This window comes from Borostomias antarcticus (assembly GCF_949987555.1).
Source record: "Borostomias antarcticus genome assembly, chromosome: 4".
In the NCBI taxonomy this organism is placed as follows: Eukaryota; Metazoa; Chordata; class Actinopteri; order Stomiiformes; family Stomiidae; genus Borostomias; species Borostomias antarcticus.
This window is the reverse complement of record NC_140237.1, coordinates 30,999,373-31,019,761: the sequence shown is the minus strand read 5'-3', so window position 1 is coordinate 31,019,761 and position 20,389 is coordinate 30,999,373. Positions and strand designations below refer to the sequence as shown.

Below are 20,389 nucleotides of genomic sequence, written 5' to 3'. Positions count from 1 at the left end.
TCTGCAATATGATTTGAGGCAAGCTCCATTCCCAATAAGCTCTAGCACCCCAAACAGATAAATGACAATTGTGATGCTTTCAAATTGTGTATTCTATTCAAGTTTGTATTCATTAATTTGGTCAGTCCTAAAAAAAATTAGAAGAATAAAAGATAACCATTGCTACTGCATTCTACAACCAACAGTGACGGTTGTCTTCCAAGTGAATAATTAGTGATAATTGGCCTTCCCATCTGTTTTACCAAAGCTGTTGACACAAAAATTGCATAAGATAGTTGGAGTGAGCTTGCCAGGATTGAACATTTCCCCCTATGTAATACCCCCATTTTTAAGGTCTCAAAGCTAGAGCTATGCCTATTGAGCTTGCTCCATATGCAGAGGTGTCATGGCACTCTAGGAACCCATGTACTAGTGTTGCACAGTCAGAGAGGAGAGGTTGTTGGAGGGGGCGGGGTCGGGGTCTGTTACGCCTCCGTGGGCGGGGTAAAGAGTGTTGATTTCAACAGCACTTGCTTTGGAGGGTAACAACACAGTAGACTTGTCATCAACACCAACAACAACCTAAACATGATACTGAGAGAGAACACCAGCTCATTGTGACTAGCAGGCTGTGGGTCTGGGCTGGCTGGGAGGCTTATGGGCGGAAAGGTTCGTTTCATTGTTGCGAGTACATATTTCCGCGCCCGGCTGTCTACCGGTAGGAAGAGGCCGTTTCCTCACCTTCTCTCCACCATCTCACACCCTGCTCACACCCCACCTCCATCCTCTCCAAACATGGCTGCTGCACGCAGTCATCCAGATTCCACCGTTTCAACAGTTCAATTCATCACTCCCACACACACACATCTTACACTATTTATTTTCTATATCGTTAAATACCATTCCAATATGTCGTAGGTCATTTCCCCTACTAGATCGTTGGTCGCGGGGCTTGGTATTCTCAGGGCTGACGTGTGTGGATTGGGCTGGGCACTCCACGGCTGACCCCAGACCAGCCTCTAATTTGCTGCTGCTGATGTTGCTGCTTCAAACCCATGGAATCATGTGTAGGCTTCGACACGTAGACGGTCGTAGGCCACGCGATAAGATCGGAGCAATAATAGATGTTGGGGAAGGATACAGAGGCAATTCTGGGTTCATATCAATGGATCTTCTGTTGTACCAACCTGAGGACATTTTTTTGTAACATTCAGATTTGGTTGATCAGATAAATGGCTGAGGAGTGAACTGTCCGATCAGAGAACGCGCGAGAGTCACAGTCCAAAGTTTAGATGGTTCAAACCAGAGGTGTGGGAGATTCAGGAGTCGAGTTAGGAAGGAGTTGGGAGAAAGGTTTGCGGTCCATGTCTGTTGGAGCCTGGCCGTTCTGAACAAAGGCACTTCAATCCTTTATATATATTTTTTTCTGTTATTGTTAAAACGAATGTGCTACAGGAAATTGGAAACGGAGGATGGTCATGGTACTGGGGTGGGTAGAGTGGCACATTGCTGGATGGAAAAAAACTGTTTTTGTGTGGTATTTTGTTTAAAGAAAAATAAATCCAGATCACCAGCTTTGTGCTTGTGTTTTTGCGTTATGTATATGGTTGCAAGTGTATCACATTTTAGGTGTAGAGCATCATTTCTATAGTTTTTTAAGTAGACATCAGTGCTATTTATTTTAAGTTTTCCATATTCAGTTGTAAAATGATAAGTTGGCCTATTTCTATGTGAATGTCAGTTTGCATAAAACGCTGCCAGAGTTGTTTCATTCTCAGATTCACAACAGTACACATAACTACAGTAGATTACGGGTAGTCATTTGACAAAAGAAAAAGTGAAGTTTACAGAACTTTATAGGCAATTTTAGATGTGCAAGCAGTGCTAGCTTACCGGTTTTATTGGAAACTTCTAGACTTGGTCAGTGGCATGGTTTGAATAAGATGAAGACCTTTGAGTTCTAGTCGTTTCAATGCATTATGTACCATCTCAAGAGATTGCAATGGTAGTCTTTCATATGCATTGGCATTGCTCTTCTGTAAAGCAGGCATGCATTATGCTCACAAAGGGGCCTTATTTTTTCAAACAAGATTTGAATGATAATATCCTCAAAGATTGGTTCAAATTTAGGGAAGGATTCCAGGGTGAAGACTTCACACTGAAGATGGCACCTAGTCTGCACCTGTTAGTGTAATAATTTGTCCATATTAAATCACTCAGAAATCTGCACCTATTGCAATATGCATAGCTATGCACCGATCTATTTTGTCAATATATCAATGCAACAACACTACATCCAGTGAAGTTTTAGAACTTGAAAATCGGAAAGTTCAAATCTCCCCATTCCTTGACAGTGCCAGCGAAATGGAAGCCCACCAGATACCTGTTCAATTCATTAATGTATTCATGGCTCCATTGACTGTTATCTGTGGATACTGACTATTGGCTGGACAAGGTGTGCTGTAAGGCAGTGGCCTGGTGTTCCACTGAAGGGCATACAGTACAAAGACTCGTATTTTCAGACAATAGATCTAAGGGACAAATTACTTTTTTTCCCTGCTTTCCCCCCCCCATTTTCATGTCAGTTTCTCATTGTTGTCATCTCTCACTCCCCATGGTCCCCTCTGTCACCACAACTCTCCCACTGTGTTTCTGTCACAATCCATGGAAGAGGAGGACAGATGTGATTGGCTGGACTTGTAGTGTATGATATCCCTATTGTTTCCCGTTCTGTTTGAGACTGAACTGTCAGTGCTGTAAGGGTGGTATAATATTCGGTGGACTGAACTAATATTATTCTCATTCTCGCGAGTCCAACCTGAGAGTGAATGCCTTTGGGATCATAGATATCTGGGTGTTCTGGATCACTCACTGTAATGTGCAGCGATTCAAACCAATGGCAGCGTGCTAGTGATGTGGCTTTCGATGGTCTTTGGAATGCCAGTTTTCACTGGTGTGAAGTTCTGATTATGGATATTTCAATGTTGAGTGGTCTGACTTTTTATTTGCCTCAATTTTACCACTGGAGAGCATCATATAGAACTGACATTGAAACACAGAACTCTTGTCTATATCTAAGTTTTTTGTTTTTGTTTTGTTACGAACAATGGCCAATTTGTTACCAAGAATTTGATGTGTGTAAATTATTCATACAAAACGCCTGTGTTTATATTGAAATGATTCTTTAGATAGAGGTTTCAATTGTTTTTTTTTCTTTTGTATATTCTGTTGTAAGAATTTATTCCTGGTATCAATATATTCTGAATACTTTACATTATGGGAAAAATAAACTGTTTATTTTGAATGACTGAAGGAGAGGAGAATGTTAGTTTCTCTGATTCTTACTTTTTCTAGTCGTTTAAATTACCACAAGATTTAAGTTGAATAAAAATGTATGAAACAATTTGGATTATTTGTCTTTATTTGCTTATACAGTATCTTCACCATAAATCACTAATGAAGTGCAATGTAGATGGTGGCAAAATGGTGATGGAATTGTTTCCACATACTGTAGCATACACACCAGTCCTGTCTCTTCACCCACTGTCGAGGGGACTGACTAAGGCCTCAGGGTGTCATTGGGACCTCTGTTAGGCCTCCTCCAAGCCTGCTGCCAGGTTTGCTGTTTCCTGTCTAGTTGGAACCAAATAAGAATTTGCTCTTCAGGCTACTAAACGAATCATGCACTTGGATCATCAACAAAGGAACTCTGCGTGCTGACTTTGCTCTCTGGCCAAGTTGAGAGGACCACCATGACACTGAAAGCATTGAACCATAATTCATTTTCATCTGATACCTAATTCATTTATATCATGATGCAAAGGAATGTCAGCTGGTTATTGGCCTGCCTCAGGTGTAGAACTATTTTTGGTGTGCTATGCATATGCATTAGCATCGTGAGACCATCCTGATCTCGCGAGCTCACGTTTTGCTACACGCTACTACAGCCTTTAAGAGATTGCCCTCTATTTGTTGTAGCATGCCCCCTTGTGGCCACTCAACTTAATTGCAATTATTCCAAATGAACTACAACAACCAGCAGCCAACTGACGTCTTGACAGCAGCTACCCTTTGCAGAAACCTTTCGATATCAATAGATGTGCACCATAAGATGTAATAATGTTTTGAAGTTCTTTAACTAGAAAAAGGTAAGGTTGAGTAAAGGTTTTACATGTATGAAGGAAGATTTCCAAAAACATAGCTTAGACTGACTAGCTTAGCTAGCTAGCCTAGCTGACTAGCGTGTCCGCACCTGATCTGGGCCTGATGTTAGTAGCCTACCCGTTCTAGCTAATGTCGCTGGTTCATTATTATCCACAGCATGTGCTTTTATTGAGTTACCACTTAGCCACACAACAGCTTTACAATGTTAGCTATTCGTTTTCGGTAGCTCATGAAAAGAGGCGTTTCCGTTAGCCAGAACTGTAGCATCTACTGTATAGTGTGCTAGCTAGCTAACTTGATATAGCCGCCTACCTAGCTAGCAAGTAAGCTAGTTAGAGCAACCGCCTTTGGAGAAAAGCTGTTGCTACTGGTAGTCGCTACCTCTCCAGGTAGTATTGTGTTTTTGAGATGGCACAGGTAGGGACTGATGTCGAGACCCTGCTACTTGGAGCATTCTACGAATCAGCAGCTTCTTTGCCACTGTATGTATTTGACAACCTATGACTTAAGTCATATCTTGTTTGCAGGTGTTGGATTGATTTTGGATGATCCCCATGTTTCTTGTCCTCCTAGGGCATGAACATGATTTGATAGGGGATTCAGATATACCCCCCCCCCCCCACTCCCCAAAGGGGCTTTTCCACTGCAATGGCCTCTGAACTCCATGAGACAATATTCGTGGCCAAACAGGAGCGCCACAAGAACCTTTTCCTCAACTACAGGAACTTGAACAACTTCCCAGTGGAGCTTCTGAAGGACGAGGGCCTGCAGTTCCTGGAGAGGCTGTATATGAAGAGGAACTCTCTCACCACTCTGGTAGGGTCCGGACAGCTGCTCTTGTCCTTCCATGATGAGTACATGCCGTTTGCAAGTCAAAATGATATTGGATTTATTTGTTTAATTGTTTGCAATATTGTGCTATCTTTAGTTACACTCTTATTTCTGAATGTCTAGGTAATGGTGGTGATCAGGTAATGGCTGCTGTTTTGATTGAATTTCTCTCTCCTTCTCTCTCTCTCTTTCTCTATTCCATAGCCTGACAATCTTGCACAGAAGCTCCCAAACTTAATTGAGTTGTGAGTATTCCACACAGGATGGATTCAAATGCTGCACATCATAGGGTAGTAGTTACAAAGCTATTATCAATACATCCGATGACTGCGCACTTAGTCAATATACATATCATTTGTAGGTATGTAGGTCAGTGTTCTTGTTGGCACTGTTTGTGAACGATCCACTTCTACAGTATGAGTGTATCAATTGAGCTTGGGGACCAGTAGTTTACCTTTTGTCCAGTAGATGTCACCAGAGTTTATAAAGATAATTCATTGCATCTCCACTTTCAGTGCTGTAATGTTTTTGCTTCATTCTACTTACATGCCAATGCTCAAATTACTTTAGTTTTTCCTATTATTTCACTTAACTGTTTTTGTATATGTTTGTTTATTTTGACCCTTTTCAGATACCTACACTCCAATAATATAGTAATCATTCCTGAAGGTAATTGCTCCTCTATTTGTTCCATTCCTAGTGGCAACATGTACTTGGTCACAAGATGGCCCTTCCCAGAGTGAATTGGTATTCAACAGATCACCATACTGTTACGATCACCATAGTGTCACCAAAGTATAGTTGTATTTTGAATGTACACTTTCACCTCTAATTGTCCTATTCTGGCCTCAGCTATAGGAAACCTAGCCAAGCTCCAGTCCCTTGACCTTAGTGACAACGCACTTCAAGTCATCTGTCCAGAAATTGGTCGACTGAGGTCTCTACGACACCTGAGACTGGCCAATAACCAGCTGACATTCCTTCCTCCAGGTATAGCCTTCCGTTTGTGTCCTGCTGTGTCTCTAGGACAATGTATCTACAAGCATATCTCTAATAAATTGTATTTGGTTATTTTGCGAAAAGTTCACTACATTCTTATACCAGCTGTGGGGCCTAGCAGCTCTGATGGCCAGTGTAGCTCTGTGCGGTCAAGTTGAGCTCTGTGCGGTCCACTCATTCCTTGGCAGGGTCCCACCAAGTCATCGTATTAAACCCCTGTGAGCTTGTCTTCCTCCTGTTGACTCTGGCCCTGGTCTAAGTGAGCACAGAGTATCTGTTTGTCAGGGCCTTGTGCCTGAGCGCCTGGGCTAGTCCGCTCTGCCCCAGGTCCCTGTCACTCACGCTATTTCTGGACCCTAGTGTGTCTGAGCTCTTGGTCTGGTAGAGAGGCCCCCTCAGCAAACGGGCCTCCAGCAGCCAACACCCCCCCTCCCCACCCCCCACCCCCCTCATCTGGCAGCACCACACCTCACTCTCCACTTTCCTAATTTAGTAACAGTGAGTCCAAATATGCAGTAAGGAACAGCCTGTGGAATGTCAGGCAGGCGCCCAAAGAGAGCCGTGTTGTTTCAGCGGCAGCCAGGGGTGCCAGGTCGCCGGGCCGACGGCGGGGGCGAGGCGGGCGGTCGGAGGCGCGAGGCAGAGGGAGGCCTTGTGCTCCTCCGCCCTCACTTAGCATTCCTGGCATACGCGAGGCGGGTCCCGCGCTCCTTTTAATCCGTGCCCAGAGAGAGGCGTCCTTCGGCCCTTTTGACTTTTAGAATCATCGCAAGTATCCTGGACGTTCTTCAGAGGGATGCTTTTGTTTTTGAAGATCTGATTTTGAATTCTTGGCAATAAACAGGAGGCTAATCTTTTAAGAAAGGTGCGATAAAACCATCAGTCGGTTACACTGTACAGTTTTCATTTCATGGGGCAAATGGGACATTACACAATGGCTCATATGAATGGCAGGAAAGCACACTAACAGATGGTCAGAGTATATTGAACCAGTTCATCAGAGCGGCGCTTTGTCAGAAGGAGAGAAGTCCAGGTACTGCATAAAGTGCAGAACGCACATGACGTGCTGAAATAGTGATGTCAGAGGGTTTGGGGATATTTAAGTTCCTGTTACCACATTTCTTATTCTTGAACAGTTAATAGTGTAGGGGTGACCTACTGTACGACAACGACATAGGAGCTAGGCCACAGCTAGCGCAAAGCTACATTAGCCCAAAAACACTGGTGGTCTCTATAAGAAGACAAGCAGAGAGAGACGCTGAGTTTTTGTCTTCAGGCGGTGTGATTGTGTGAGTAGAGGAGAGGGCCTGAGTGGGAGCAGGCAGAGGAGGAGAGGGATGGGGAGTGCAGAGGAAGTGTTATTCTACTGGGGCAATCAGCCAACGACTTCACTGTGCATTCCAGGGTACTGTGCATTCCAGGGTACTGTGCATTCCAGTGTAGATCCGCCTGGCCAACGCAGGGCCCCGCACTTGTACAACCTTTACATTATAGCTTAAAGAACTTCCTGGATAGACACTCCATCTTGTGATGTTTTCCCACTTTTTGTCTGTCTAAATTAAGAAAACATTGTTTGGTTCTTGTAAGAGTACCTCTTCAACAGGGACTGTTCAAATTGTAACTTGGTAAAACTGTAGAGGTAGGTCTTCCTGTAAAAAAATGTACTTCAGATCACTCTACCTACAGTATTTAAAAGATTCCTAGTTCCTAGTGTGTGCCTCACCACTCACCAATGGCTTTTTTGTGTCTTTCTGTCAGCAATTCCATTCGATGGAAGGTGTTAATACTATTGGAAGACAATCTAATATAGTGTTTTAATTTTACATATGAGTTAATGCACAGTTACATGAATGCACTTTTATGCACCCCTGTCTCAAAGCATAGGCCCATGCATATTTTATGGAGAACGTTATTCATTTATGAGGCATTTACATGCAATCCCTGTGAAGCACGGTAGCCCACATAATGACTTAGCAGAAATAGAAATAGCCCTGTATGTTATATTTATAACAGTACATTTAGACAGAGCGCTGTGTCAGAAATCACAATGTTTGATTAACACAACAGTGTTCAGTGCACTGTTCCCATTCATATGAAATGCGGTGTAAGTACTCCTGGTGTCAACAGAGGGCGTCAGAGGACCCCCATGAACGTGACAGCAGAGGCTGCAAAACCGATCTCTTATAATTCTCACCAGACTCTCCCTCTCAGTCCCAGACTGTTAAGACGGTTCTCTCAACAAGGAGCCGTGATTCTACTGTGCTCTTCTGTCTATCCAAGCCAGCGTACCACAGCTTGCCTCCGTGCAATGATATGTTCTATAAGGACAATGAAGCTCTATAGGGGCAACGTGTGCTGCCTTTTTGCCGTAAAAAAAAGCCAAACTTATTTTACACTAGCGTACTGTACCCCCCCCCCCCCACACACACACATTCTCCGTGGTCCTCATTAGAGTAGTTAATGAGCTGGAGATGTGCTCTGTCTCTCTATGGACCCACGCTCCACGGGGGGTCGGTCCCCGCTAGCTCACCCTGGGCGTGAAGTTCTGTTGAACAAACTCCTTTCTCATTATCACACATTGTTTGGTACAACATGCCCCTCGTTTCCCAACAGGCCAACAGGCATTTCCCATTTCCCTACTTCTCTCATGAAAGACTGAATTAGCCGTGGATGCTGAGAGAGTCTCCGCCCAGCTGTACACCATCAAATCACTTTTCTTTAAATGTAATGTCTTTGGCTATGTTCCGAATCGCATACGTACTTCTACTTTACACTACCAGTGCGTACTACAGCTGCCCCTAGAAAGTACGGATTTTGCAGGCAGTACGCATCCAGTTGGGACATGCTACTGTACCTTGTCATAACATTGCGCCTTGAAATTTGACCACATCCGCCGCAGCCCGTAAAGCGACATTCGTCCACAGCTGGGATTCATCATAACACCTCCAGTCTACTCGCACATGTGAAGTCATTTGCATGGTGCACAGGATTGTGGGTCAGAATAGCCAGAAAAGTGTGCTGGCTTGCATACTGCAAAATACGACTGGATGTAGTAGGACATCCTGGTATTTTTACCGTACTGCATGTGGCATACTATGTATTGGGACATACAACATACAATATGCCTCAGTACCTCTCGAGCATAAATAAAGGTTTAAATAAAAGAATCAACTCAACTCAACAATTTTATTACAATAAAGTACACTCTCAAAACATTTTTAATACAGAATCTGCAGAGAAATTACACATTGTCCCCCTCAAAGTAGTCCCCCCCCCCCCAGAGTTAATGCACTTATGCATTGGCTTTTGCCACCCATTGAGAGCACGTGAGCTCCCTTAGAGGTTTCAAAGAGGAGGACTTTGCCAAGTGCTTCCATGGGTGGCAAAAGCTAATGCAGAAGTGCATTAACTCTGGGGGGGGGAACTACTTTGAGGGGGACAATGTGTAATTTCTCGGCAGATTCTGTATTGTTTTGAGAGTGTACTTTATTGTAATAAAATTGTTGAGTTTTGGGAGTTGGTAGAGAAAAGTGCCACAACTATGACAAGCTACCCCTGCGACACTCTACAAAACAGCCTGTCACAGAAGCACCGATTGAGTGAGGTGAACGATATTATACCAGAATAGTCGTGAGATATAGGGGCAACACAGGGATATCATTGTTTTTTCAATTCAAATAGAGGCATGAGCGTGGCTGACACAATCCGGGGACTTTTCGGTCGCACCTCGTATAGTATTGAAGTATGCGATTCGGAACACGCACGTGTGTACACCTATGTTTGATGTCTGATATCTGCGTGTGTCTGTGCGCGCGTGTGGATGTGCGTGCGTGTGTGTGGATGTGCGTGTGTGTGTGTGTGCGTGCGTGTGTGTGTGTGTGCGCGCGTCCCCTCCCCTCCAGAGATCGGGGACCTGCGCGAGCTGGAGACCCTGGACGTTTCCATGAACCTGCTGAGCGGTCTGCCGGAGCGGCTGCACCAGTGCCTGTCCCTGCAGTGCCTGACCGCCGACCGCAACCAGCTGCGCGGCCTGCCCCGCCAGCTCTGCCAGCTGCACAGCCTCAACGAGCTCTCCATGGCCGCCAACTGCCTGGCGTCGCTGCCCCTGGGTGAGTCACGGGCCTGGCCACGGGGTCAGAGGTCAGCAGTCAGGAGGAGGGGAAACTGTTAAAGGGGTATTCTGTTGTTTATTTAAGTTTAGAAAAAAAAAAAAAGTGTCTTTTTTCTCCTGTTATTTTACATCCTACGCGATTGTTTATCGAAGCCAACACTCCGACACCTCTTTACCTACGCTACGCTACATATTGGTCAGAAATAGCATATTAAGAAGGGGGGTCCGTGGTGGCGTAGCGGTCTAGTGCATCGCCGTCGATGCGGCTGCCCACCAGGGTTCGAATCCTGGTCTTTCCAGAGCCGAGTCTGGTCAGGTACCCCATAGGGAGCGACACATTGGGCAGTTGCACCCTGAGGGAGGTTACTTACAACGCGCCAGGCCATCACTGTAAATAAGAAGTTGTTCTTAATTGATTCTGCCTGGTTAAATAAAGGTAAAATCAAAACTTGATTAAAGTAACTGGGTTTGGGGACTCGTCGCGCCACAGTGACCCCTGCAGGTGTCGGAGTTACGTCAGCGGGCGCTGAGGGAGTCAGGACGAGGTCTGCCTCTGTCGGGTTGTGCGACGGGTTCTCATTGGCTGGGCTGGGGGATAATTACACACTAGGGCCGGTGAATTGGCTACCAACTTCTGAGAAAATAGGAAAAACCCTGAAAATAAAATTGATAGAAATAGCATATTAAAAAATATAGTTGTGAATCAAGTCCTTGTGTCGTAACTTCTCATTTGGAGGAATGGGACAAAGGGCTTTTCAGCCACTGCCTCCTACAGTATCATAGCGCTCTTTCAGGTTCAGATAGGATTTAGTGTGATCGCGGTGAATTGTTTTTGGCCTTTTGAAGGGAGGATACAGACAGCAGATCAAAGCCCAGAGTGAAGCCCTTCCAACACCTCTCGTCCTGCTGCACAGCCTGCCAGACATATGGCCTCGAGTCCTACTCACCTGGAGCACCACGGCCTCGTAACTCACCGGGAGACGCACTATAAACCAGTCCACTCTGTCCCAGATACCGTGACGTGAAGCTGGTTCGCCAGCCTCGTCGTCGGCCAATGAAGTGGCCCCGGTCAGCGCAGGCGCCGTGCGTACCACCTGTTGCGCTGCACTACAGTAGGACCCCACTCATCCGAACTTCAGAGATCCGAACCTCCCGGTCTACCGGACAGGCTTAAAAAACTTTTATTTGAGCCTGCTATCTGGTTACTGGTGGGATTTTCATTACAGTACTGTATCCTACTGTGAATAAAAACAGACTGTATGTAGACCTACATGTTGCCTGTAGGCTGTAGCCTACTGTCACGTTTCATTTCTTTGTTACTCTAATGTCGAGCGCAAAACGCAAACAAGTCTGCTGCGCGAGCTGCATTCCTTGGTAGCCAGAAAGCTAGTCAGCAACCTGAAGCAGAGGAGCATCGAGTCATTTTTCGTTCCCAGTTAATGGACTTCAGGAACACAGCCTATAGCCTACATCGGTTGTTTTAGAGACTTTCTTTTAGGCTACATTAGCGACACGACAACTTGTCTGTCATTTCATTTATTTATTTATTGATTATCATTTGCTCTAATTGTCTATTATAGGCTAGGCTGTATCAGTTTAGTTGGCTATTTGATTGCAATTTTGATGCATTTTCACAAGTAATTAAGGGTATTTATTGGTCTATTATGAGTCTATATGAAACAAGTACCACTTATTGAATTTGGTGCATTTTAACATAAGTTTCAGTCATCCGGACATTTCAGAGATACGAACGACCTTCGGTCCCGTTGGGTTCGGATAAGTGGGGTCCTACTGTACATATATATAATATATAAGTTCTCCTTGCTGTTCGGAGGGGTTGAATTATCAGTCAAACTCTTTTTAGCTCTGTTTCAGACCTGTGGTGGACTTCTTCTAAAAGCGTTCGCTCGCATGTTAGTGACTCAGCAAGAGGCCTGAGAAGAGTCTTTCCTCAGACAGGGAGGAGAGTTATCTGTATCTGATATCTGAGTACTGTAGCTTTCGCCAGTTAGTTTGAGTTAACTCTAGTCTTGTGGGACCATCCTCCAAATCCCGTTAAAAAGACTGGAAGTCTGGGAACTATGGCTGAACTCTCCTCATGAATGGCGAGACGGGGCCGTGGCGACACGCCCGCCGACGGCTTTCGGAAAAACCTTTCACCGTCCGCGATGTCAACCACAATACAAGTTCCGTGTGCCAAGATAGGCCTGTATCTTAAACCCGAATCGATGCAAGGGGCTCTATCCTTAATTAAATGATAACAATCTATTGATGGCCGGAGTCGTGGTGGGTGATGACGAGAAGGAATGTGCCCCGCGTTACACACACACACACACGCCTGCCGAGCCTTCCCCGCGTTACACACACACACACACACGCCTGCAGAGCCTTCCCCACGTTACACATTACATTACATTACAGTCATTTAGCAGACGCTTTTATCCAAAGCGACTAACAATAATTGCATTTAACGTAGGAAGAGCCAATGTACTACTACTTGCCAGAACTCACAAGTGCATCTTCTTTCTAAAACAAGTGACTAAGAGCATAATCTAGTGCTGAAGGCAAAGTGCAAGAATCACAATCTAAAGTACAGTGCAATATAATATAATAAGTGCTTAGGTGGGAGGATTGTTGTAGTACTTCTTGAAGAGATGAGTTTTGAGCCTGCGACGAAAGATGGGCAGCGACTCTACTGTCCTGACATCAGTGGGCAGCTCATTCCACCACTGCGGGGCCAGGACAGAGAAGAGCCGTGACCGTGTCGATCGACCGCAGGGGCCTCGGAGTGACGGGGCAACCAGTCGCCCTGAGGTAGCAGAGCGTAGCGGTCGGGAGGGGATGTAGGGTTTGACCATGGCCTGGAGGTAGGAGGGGGCTGTTCCTTTCATTGCCCTGTAGGTTAGCGCCAGAGTTTTAAACTGGATGCGAGCCGCTACAGGGAGCCAGTGTAGGGAACGGAGGAACACACACACACATACACACGCCTGCCGAGCCTGCCCCGCGTTACACACACACACGCCTGCCGAGCCTTCCCCATGTTACACACACACACACACGCCTGCCGATCCTTCCCCACGTTACACACACACACACACACACACACACACACGCCTGCCGATCCTTCCGCACGTTACACACACACACACACACGCCTGCCGAGCCTTCCCCTCCCGACGCACACCGTCCACCAGGGTTACACTTCTCCGCACAGGCTGGTCTTTGTTCTTCAGCTGCCCCATGTGCGTGGCTTATGCTAAGGCTGTGATGTCAGGGGTCCGTGTGTCACGCGCGCGTATGTGTGGTGTGTCGTGTGTGTGTGTGTGCGCGTATAGGTATCTGCTGGGCTCGTCCCAGGGCCAGGGCCCGTTGATGGGTCCAGTCTGGTTGGAGCACGCCCTGTGGAAACGTCTCAGATGCTAGCTGCCCTCCGCACCGCCGCTGCCACATGAAAGGACGCCTTGTTACTGGTTAGGACTGTGCAGATGGACGGCTTTCTTCTGCTCCAGTAGAGGACAGATGTGTGGGGTGTGTGTGTGTGAGTGTGTGTGTGTGGGTGGTAGGATGAGAAGGCACAAGACAGAACATCGGTGCCACGCACACACACACACACACACACACACGTGGCCAGAAGATTAGGATCTTGTAAACACACGTTTCCTTTTCTTCTGGCCTTGGTATATGTTGTCGACTCCCAACACTTTGCGCGCGCTCACGGCTAAACAGGAACCGTTGACTGATGACAGAATGTATTTAATTGCCCCAAATAGCCACCATTACAATCGGCGGATAATCTCCCCATTGACCTAATAGCTGCAATTTGGAGAAGAGGCGTTTTAGCATCTCTTTGCGTGCCACCTCTTTGATGGGCTGCCTGGCCCTATGCCTCTGCCCCCCCCCTCTCTCTCCTCCCCCGCCCTCCCAGGCCCCCCTCCCAGGCCCCAGCCCTTGCACCGTCACACCCGCGCTGAACGCTCCAGGTTAGCGCTAATGAAGGGAGCCGGGTAATTGCGGTAGCGAAAGCGCCGGAGGGGTCGTTACCCGGGTGAAGCTGCAGGTGCGAGAGGCCCCCCCTACTGTGAGGTGCTGAGAGGCAGCCCCCCTGGGGGATGGGGGGCGAGCGGGGGGGGGGGGGGTGGGTCGGGTTCTCCCGGAGGAGGATAATGAGCCTAGCATGCTAATAAGTGGTGGTGGTGGTGGGGGGGGGTGCATTCATGTGTGTGTCAGCGTACGCATGTGTCTCTTTCCCCCCCCCCCCCCCCCACACATCATCAAAGGCTCTCCTATCGCTCCGTCGTTGCCAGAGGAGCGCTCAGAGATAGCATCGACTCAGAGTTTACACAAAGGGCAGAGCGCGTTCCCACAGTCAGCTGTGCTCGAACAGCCAGGGCTCGCCCAGGTGGAAGGAGAGAGGCGGAGCCTCTCACGTGGCCCTCGCCGCGTGACGGCCGGCGCACAGCGGGAACCTCGCCAGCGGGACTCGCAGCCCCCCCCGTGGAGAGGGGAGGGATGTGAACGCAGCAGGGGGAGGGGCGGGGGGGAGGGCGTCGAGGGACGAGCTTCCCGGCTTTGCCGCGTCTTGAGTGTTTACCGTTGCGCGCGCCTTTCAGATCTGGGCCGTTCCCGGGAGCTGCAGTTCGTGTTTGTCGACAACAACGTTCACCTCAGGGGCCTGCCGTCCTACCTGTATAACAAGGTCATCGGCTGCAGCGGGTAAGAGTGGACGTTTTACAGTGCCAGAGTTTTTCTTCGCCTCTCTTCTGTCGAGAGGTCGATAATGTGTTGGGTTTTATTCCGGACAGTGACTGTCTGCTGTCTCTGTGCAGGTGTGGCCTGTCAGCGCAGGTCCCCGGTGATCAGGTGCTCTCCTTGGCCCTGGGGGAGGTAGCTGTGCCCCTACCGGCGGAGGTCAAGGCCATAGGCTCAGAGGCGGAGCGAGTGGTCCCCCTGGAGGAGCTCGCCATGAGGGCCCTGCATCGCATCTACCGACAACCTCCCAAGGGTGAGGAGAGCCCACACACAACAACAACATATAACAACAACATATAACTTAATTAATAAAGGTTGAAAACCCATTGGTTACTTTTTAGGATCATTCGTGCATGGTTGTCATATTTTCACTATACGCAACATTTGAAGAGCTACTGCATGTATTATTCTACAGTGCATGTACAATGTTCAAGCAGGCAGGTAGCTAATTTAAGTAAGTAAGTAGCCTTTTGAGCCTAGTGGCCCATAGGACACACTCACCTGATTCCTTAGCATGAGGCAGCTTGATGACCTAGTACACCCCCTGGACATGACGCTAGTACAGTGTGTCGCAGGGACTTACCCCCAATACAACCCTTGATGCCGAGTGCCAAGCAGGGAGGCATTGGGTACCGTTTTTTTTTTTTTTATCAAACACCTACCTCCCTGCTCCGGCGGACTCTAAATGTTCAAACATGGAGGTAGCGAATGTGTTATTCTACATGGTTACATGCAGCGTGTGAACATAAAGCCTCACCTCTCTCACGTTAGCAGCTGCTACACAGATGTGAGAAATTCCATCTCTTCGGGTCTTAATTGGAAATATATTATTTGATGCTGATCAAGTGCTAGCTTCACTTAACTTCAGCTTTGGGCTAATACTGTACCATCACCCTCAAACCTCTTCAAGATTCATTTCATTTCGCTTGTGAAAAAAGGAATCAGAAAGCATCTTATTACAGGCTTTGATGTCTCTGAAGAAGATTTACACAAAGCCCCGATTCTCCATTGATGTTACAAAGATGTTTTGTACAAAGATGTTCTCATTTTGTCAAACCACATTCCTCACAGCAATGGATTCATCGGATGCTGGAATGGAGTGTCTTATGCAAAAGTCACACACAGTCCTTTATAGCTGCATGCAACACACATAAAGAGAACCGTCTGCTGTGAAAGACATTGACAGAACTATTACCACAAACCTACAGTACTTGTAACACTATTGTCTGTCTACTGCGTTAATGACACATTGTGGCACTGTATAATTCAAGTCTATGACAGGACTGTCTGCACAATTGATTCTCTCGAGCTTTGATTTATTCACCCCGGTCGAACCAGCGCGCTTTCTCGTTTCGCGGCACGCCACCGCGGCGGCGCCCGCCCAGGGCGGCGTCAGGCGAGGCCGTTGACCCCCCCTCTCTCCGCCTCCCAGAGCTGGGCCTCCGGCCGCCCTTCCTGCTACCCAAGAGCCTGCTGGAGGTGCTGCGCTGCCCCCTGGGCCACTGCCACCGCTGCAGCCAGCCCATGTTCACTCTGGTCTACCCCAAGCTGTTCCCCCTGAGAGAGACGCCGCTGGCCGGGGTGCATCGCAGGTACGGACGCCGCCGCCGGACTCCCCCCACCCACCGGGGAGAGGGGGAGGGGGGGGCGGACCAAGGGGCTGTGGGAGGGGAAACGACAAATCAAACTTTATTTGTATAGCGCATTTCATACACAGAGGCGACACGATACGATACGATACGATAGCCTTTATTGATCCCCAAGGGGGAAATTCGATTTCTTCCAGCAGCATACAGACAACATACATAGCCACACAGAAAGTATGGGACACACTGCGCTTTAGAGAGAGCAGTGGGGTGGGAGGGGGGGGGCATAGATCCCAACCCTACGTACTCCAGATGGAAGCAAAAACACAGGTGCGGGAGGGGGGGGGGGGGGAACACGGTGGCGAACGGGATGACAACGCGCTAGAGAGACCGTCAGCGGGGAGAGAGACGGGACGCACGCGCGCACGCCCCTCTCCGCCTCTCAGCCTAATCTCACACCTCGCGCATCAAGCGGCGCCGGCTCATTTTCATCTCAGCACCTCCCACTATTGTCATCGTCCGGCACCCTCCATCGGTGATAAGCCCCCCCCTGCACACACACACACACACACACACACTTTCACTGTCACGTGTCCTTCCTAGCCAATTGGCAAACCTCAGTACTTCCATGGTAGCCTTCTCATTTGGCTCTCAGCGTTCTCTATCAACACCTCAGCCCATCCAGCCAGGCTGTATTAGCGCCATATTTACTGTCCTGGTTAGCGTGCGACGCTTTGAGTTCAACGACAGAGCGCAGGTCTTCATCGTCCCCCTCACCCCGCCCCCCCCCCCCCCCCCCACTCTACCCCTCTCTCCGCGCTTCGCTCTCCGGCGCCCCCTGCTGCTAGGGTGCCCTGCGCCGGCGCCGGGCGCAGGTTTACCGCGACGGCCGGGATAATTGAAAGGGATAGTCGCTGTGGTACGTTTCCCCCTGACGGAGCCGCTTGGCCAGGCGGAGCGCCGTCGCGATGCTACCCCGCCGTGAGGGTGTACGGCGCGCACATGTGTGTGTGTGTGTGTCCATTTTAAACACAACTCGGTTGATTGGATTTCCTTGGAAATGGCAGCTCAAGACGTACTATATGCCTACGTCGCCGAAATGGCTTATTTTGCCTGGAGTTTGGGTTCTGGAGCGTGCTGCTCCATGAGTAGTGGGGTACTGAGTCAGCGTCAGGGCTTGTGGCCGACCCCCGGCACTCCCGAGTGGCTTCTCCTCCTACAGCACTCCTCTCTAAAGAGGATTGACACCATGGGGCTTAAGACCTACCAGGACAGGGAGTCCTAAAGCCTGTCCCCCCCCCCCCCCTCCCCCACACACAGTCTAAAGTTCATTTCACACTCCAAGCCCCCCTTCCCCCCGGTTCTGCTGATGCTGTATATCACGTCAACCCACAAAGTAATCACTCCACCGGCGTGCCATCTACAGAACGATTCAGGGCCGTCACACACAGTGCCTCACAGTGTCTGCCGTCGCTTAGCCGGCCCTATAGCTAACTAGGCTAAGCCCTAGCCACCCGCCCCCTCTCTCTCTCTCTCTCTCTCTCTCTCTCTCTCTCTCTCTCTCTCTCTCTCGCTAGTCTCGTTGGCAGGCGGCGTACGACTCCGTGGCGTACCGTATAATCGATCAGCGCGGGCCTGGCGTGCGCAGCCCCCGGGGCTGTGTCGGAGTGGACGGCCAGTGGGCGGGGTGGAGAGGTGAAGGAGGGAGGGAGGGAGGGGGGGGAGAGAGGGAGGGAGGCGGGCGGGCGGGCAGACAGTAATTTATGAGGCTGTCTAATTGACTAAATGAGACATGGAGATGGAGGGCTGAGGTGATTAGAGGCTGGAGGATTTAAGACGCGGATCACAGCTGCTGCTGCTGTTGTGTGGAGCAGGACTGAGCAAAGTATACTGTGGCCTCCTCTTAAGACGTGTGTGCGCACACACACACACACACTCACTCACACACTCACACACACACACACACACACACACACACACACACACACACACACACACACACACACACACACACAGACTCAACTTGTCTCTGCCCCCTCTCCTCCACGTAGACATGTCTCGTTCTCTTCCGTAGGAACACGGTGAGCTTCGTGGCCTACTGCTGCTCCAGCCAGTGTGTACGGACATTTGACCTACAGGGATGATGACCTCACGGCGCTCGCCCCTCCCCCTCGCCGCTCCCCCTCCAGCTCATTGGTCCCCCGCGGTGGTCTCCTGGACCGGTAAGGAGGAAGATTGCGCGTCCACCAATGGACCAGTATGCTCTTCTCTTCAACGCCACCTTTGGGTAGGGAGCTGATGGACAGGACCTGAACCTCATCCAACCACTAAGGCAGCATACTGTAAATGGACATGGGCTTACTGTATATGGACATTGGCAGGACTATTGGGGGGTGGATACTAAGTCTCGGACGGGCCTAAATTGCACTTTCAACAGAAACTCCCAGTTGAAGATGATTTTTAGTCTTAACGGTGGGCTAAATTGAAATTGAACACACTGGCTGAACGTGTCTTAGTATTTGAGCTTTCGTCTCTGTCTGCAGTAGACATATCTGTCCACAGTACAGGACATGATGGCTGTTATACATCTCATCTCTCTGAATGTTACAGTATGAGGGACTGAGTCCTTACAGAACGTCAGTGGTTTACTGTACTTGAGTGAACTGACTACTGGACAATTCCACCATAACACACACATCGGAATGTTGAAGAATGAGCTTTTGAATTATTTGTTTTTCATAGTTTTCAGTGGAAGGTAATCTGTTTTTGCAGACAAACCTGTTTCCACTGCACTACATAAATGTATTGTTTTTAAATGGACCATCGCTCCTGCAGTAGTAGTTCTGAAAACGTTTTCCTGAAAACCAAAGGGTTGTTTCTTTCATTCTCTCCCAGAGCTACAGAACTAAGAAAACTTTTTTTTTTAATGATGGATGAAGAAAATGTCTTACTATACATAAAAAAAAAAAAAAAAACATTATTAAATGCAGGTTTGAATGTTGTTCAGAGCTGTTTTGGATACATGTTCATCATGTTTCCATGTTTGAAGCAGATGTGAACAGAGTGAGAGAAGCACTAGTGTTTGGTGTTGGCTTCCCCCCAGTGCAGCGGTAGGCCTCGTGCTGCCCAGCAGGCTTATCGCTCTCATATTACAACAGCCCGGCTGGAGGAGCCGTCCGCAGGAGAAGCAGCACCCGAACAGCCAAGTGTCTTATCAGGATAGGGGGCAGCAGAACTCTGTTCCACGTCCATGTCGTCAGAATGTAACCCAATACTAACAAACAGCAGTTTGAAAAAGCGGTCGTATAGAATCACCAAGTATAGCTCATAAGAAACTGAACCGATCATTTTGTGGTGTGCGTGGTAAGTTCCTCCACCAAGTTCTTCTTTAGGAATGATGAATGTCTGAATCGGAACCGCAATGCTTGAGGTATGGCGAGCATGAAGATATACAATGATATAAAACCAGCAAGACGTTCACACGATGGTTGTGTCTACTCTATCATAGATACCTGTGGAAGATGAGGATAATTTCATTGGTTTTGTAGAGTTTGAGTGGAATTCTCTGTTGGGGAGGAGATTGTGTTATTCCTTCATTGAACTGAACATTGTATTATTTATGACTACATCGTAGTGCAATTCTAATTTATGATCATTTGCTTTTATTTGAATTTCTTGCATTTTGCAATAAACGTGATTAATGTTTAACATGGGTTGTATCCGGGTCAGTGATGATGTGTGCATGCAGATGGTCACAGCAGATGCTGAAAGAGACGGAAAATTGGAGATCTCCTTGGTTTACATGATGGGTGGTAGAATAGCGGCATCTCTCTCTCACACACACACACACACACACACACACACACACACACAGAGAGAGGCCTGTATACCATGTCTTTATGTTAGGGTGTAGTCTGTTTGTGGAGCAGAGTGCGGGGCAGATTGGTGTGTTGTGTGTGTGTGTGTGTGT

General features: G+C 48.1%; 1 protein-coding gene across 1 annotated transcript; it reads left to right on the top strand.

Moving 5' to 3' along the window:
• Window positions 1–4,791: 4,791 nt before the first annotated feature.
• lrrc28 (leucine rich repeat containing 28) lies at window positions 4,792–20,020 on the top strand (the record flags this gene model as incomplete). Its single annotated transcript, XM_084436588.1, has 9 exons — window positions 4,792–4,959; window positions 5,179–5,219; window positions 5,606–5,643; window positions 5,827–5,964; window positions 9,876–10,082; window positions 14,695–14,797; window positions 14,911–15,086; window positions 16,266–16,425; window positions 18,494–20,020. 9 exons carry the CDS (start codon window positions 4,792–4,794, stop codon window positions 18,561–18,563), a joined length of 1,101 nt encoding a protein of 366 aa, XP_084292714.1. The 3' UTR covers window positions 18,564–20,020.
• Between the last annotated feature and the right edge of the window lie 369 nt (window positions 20,021–20,389).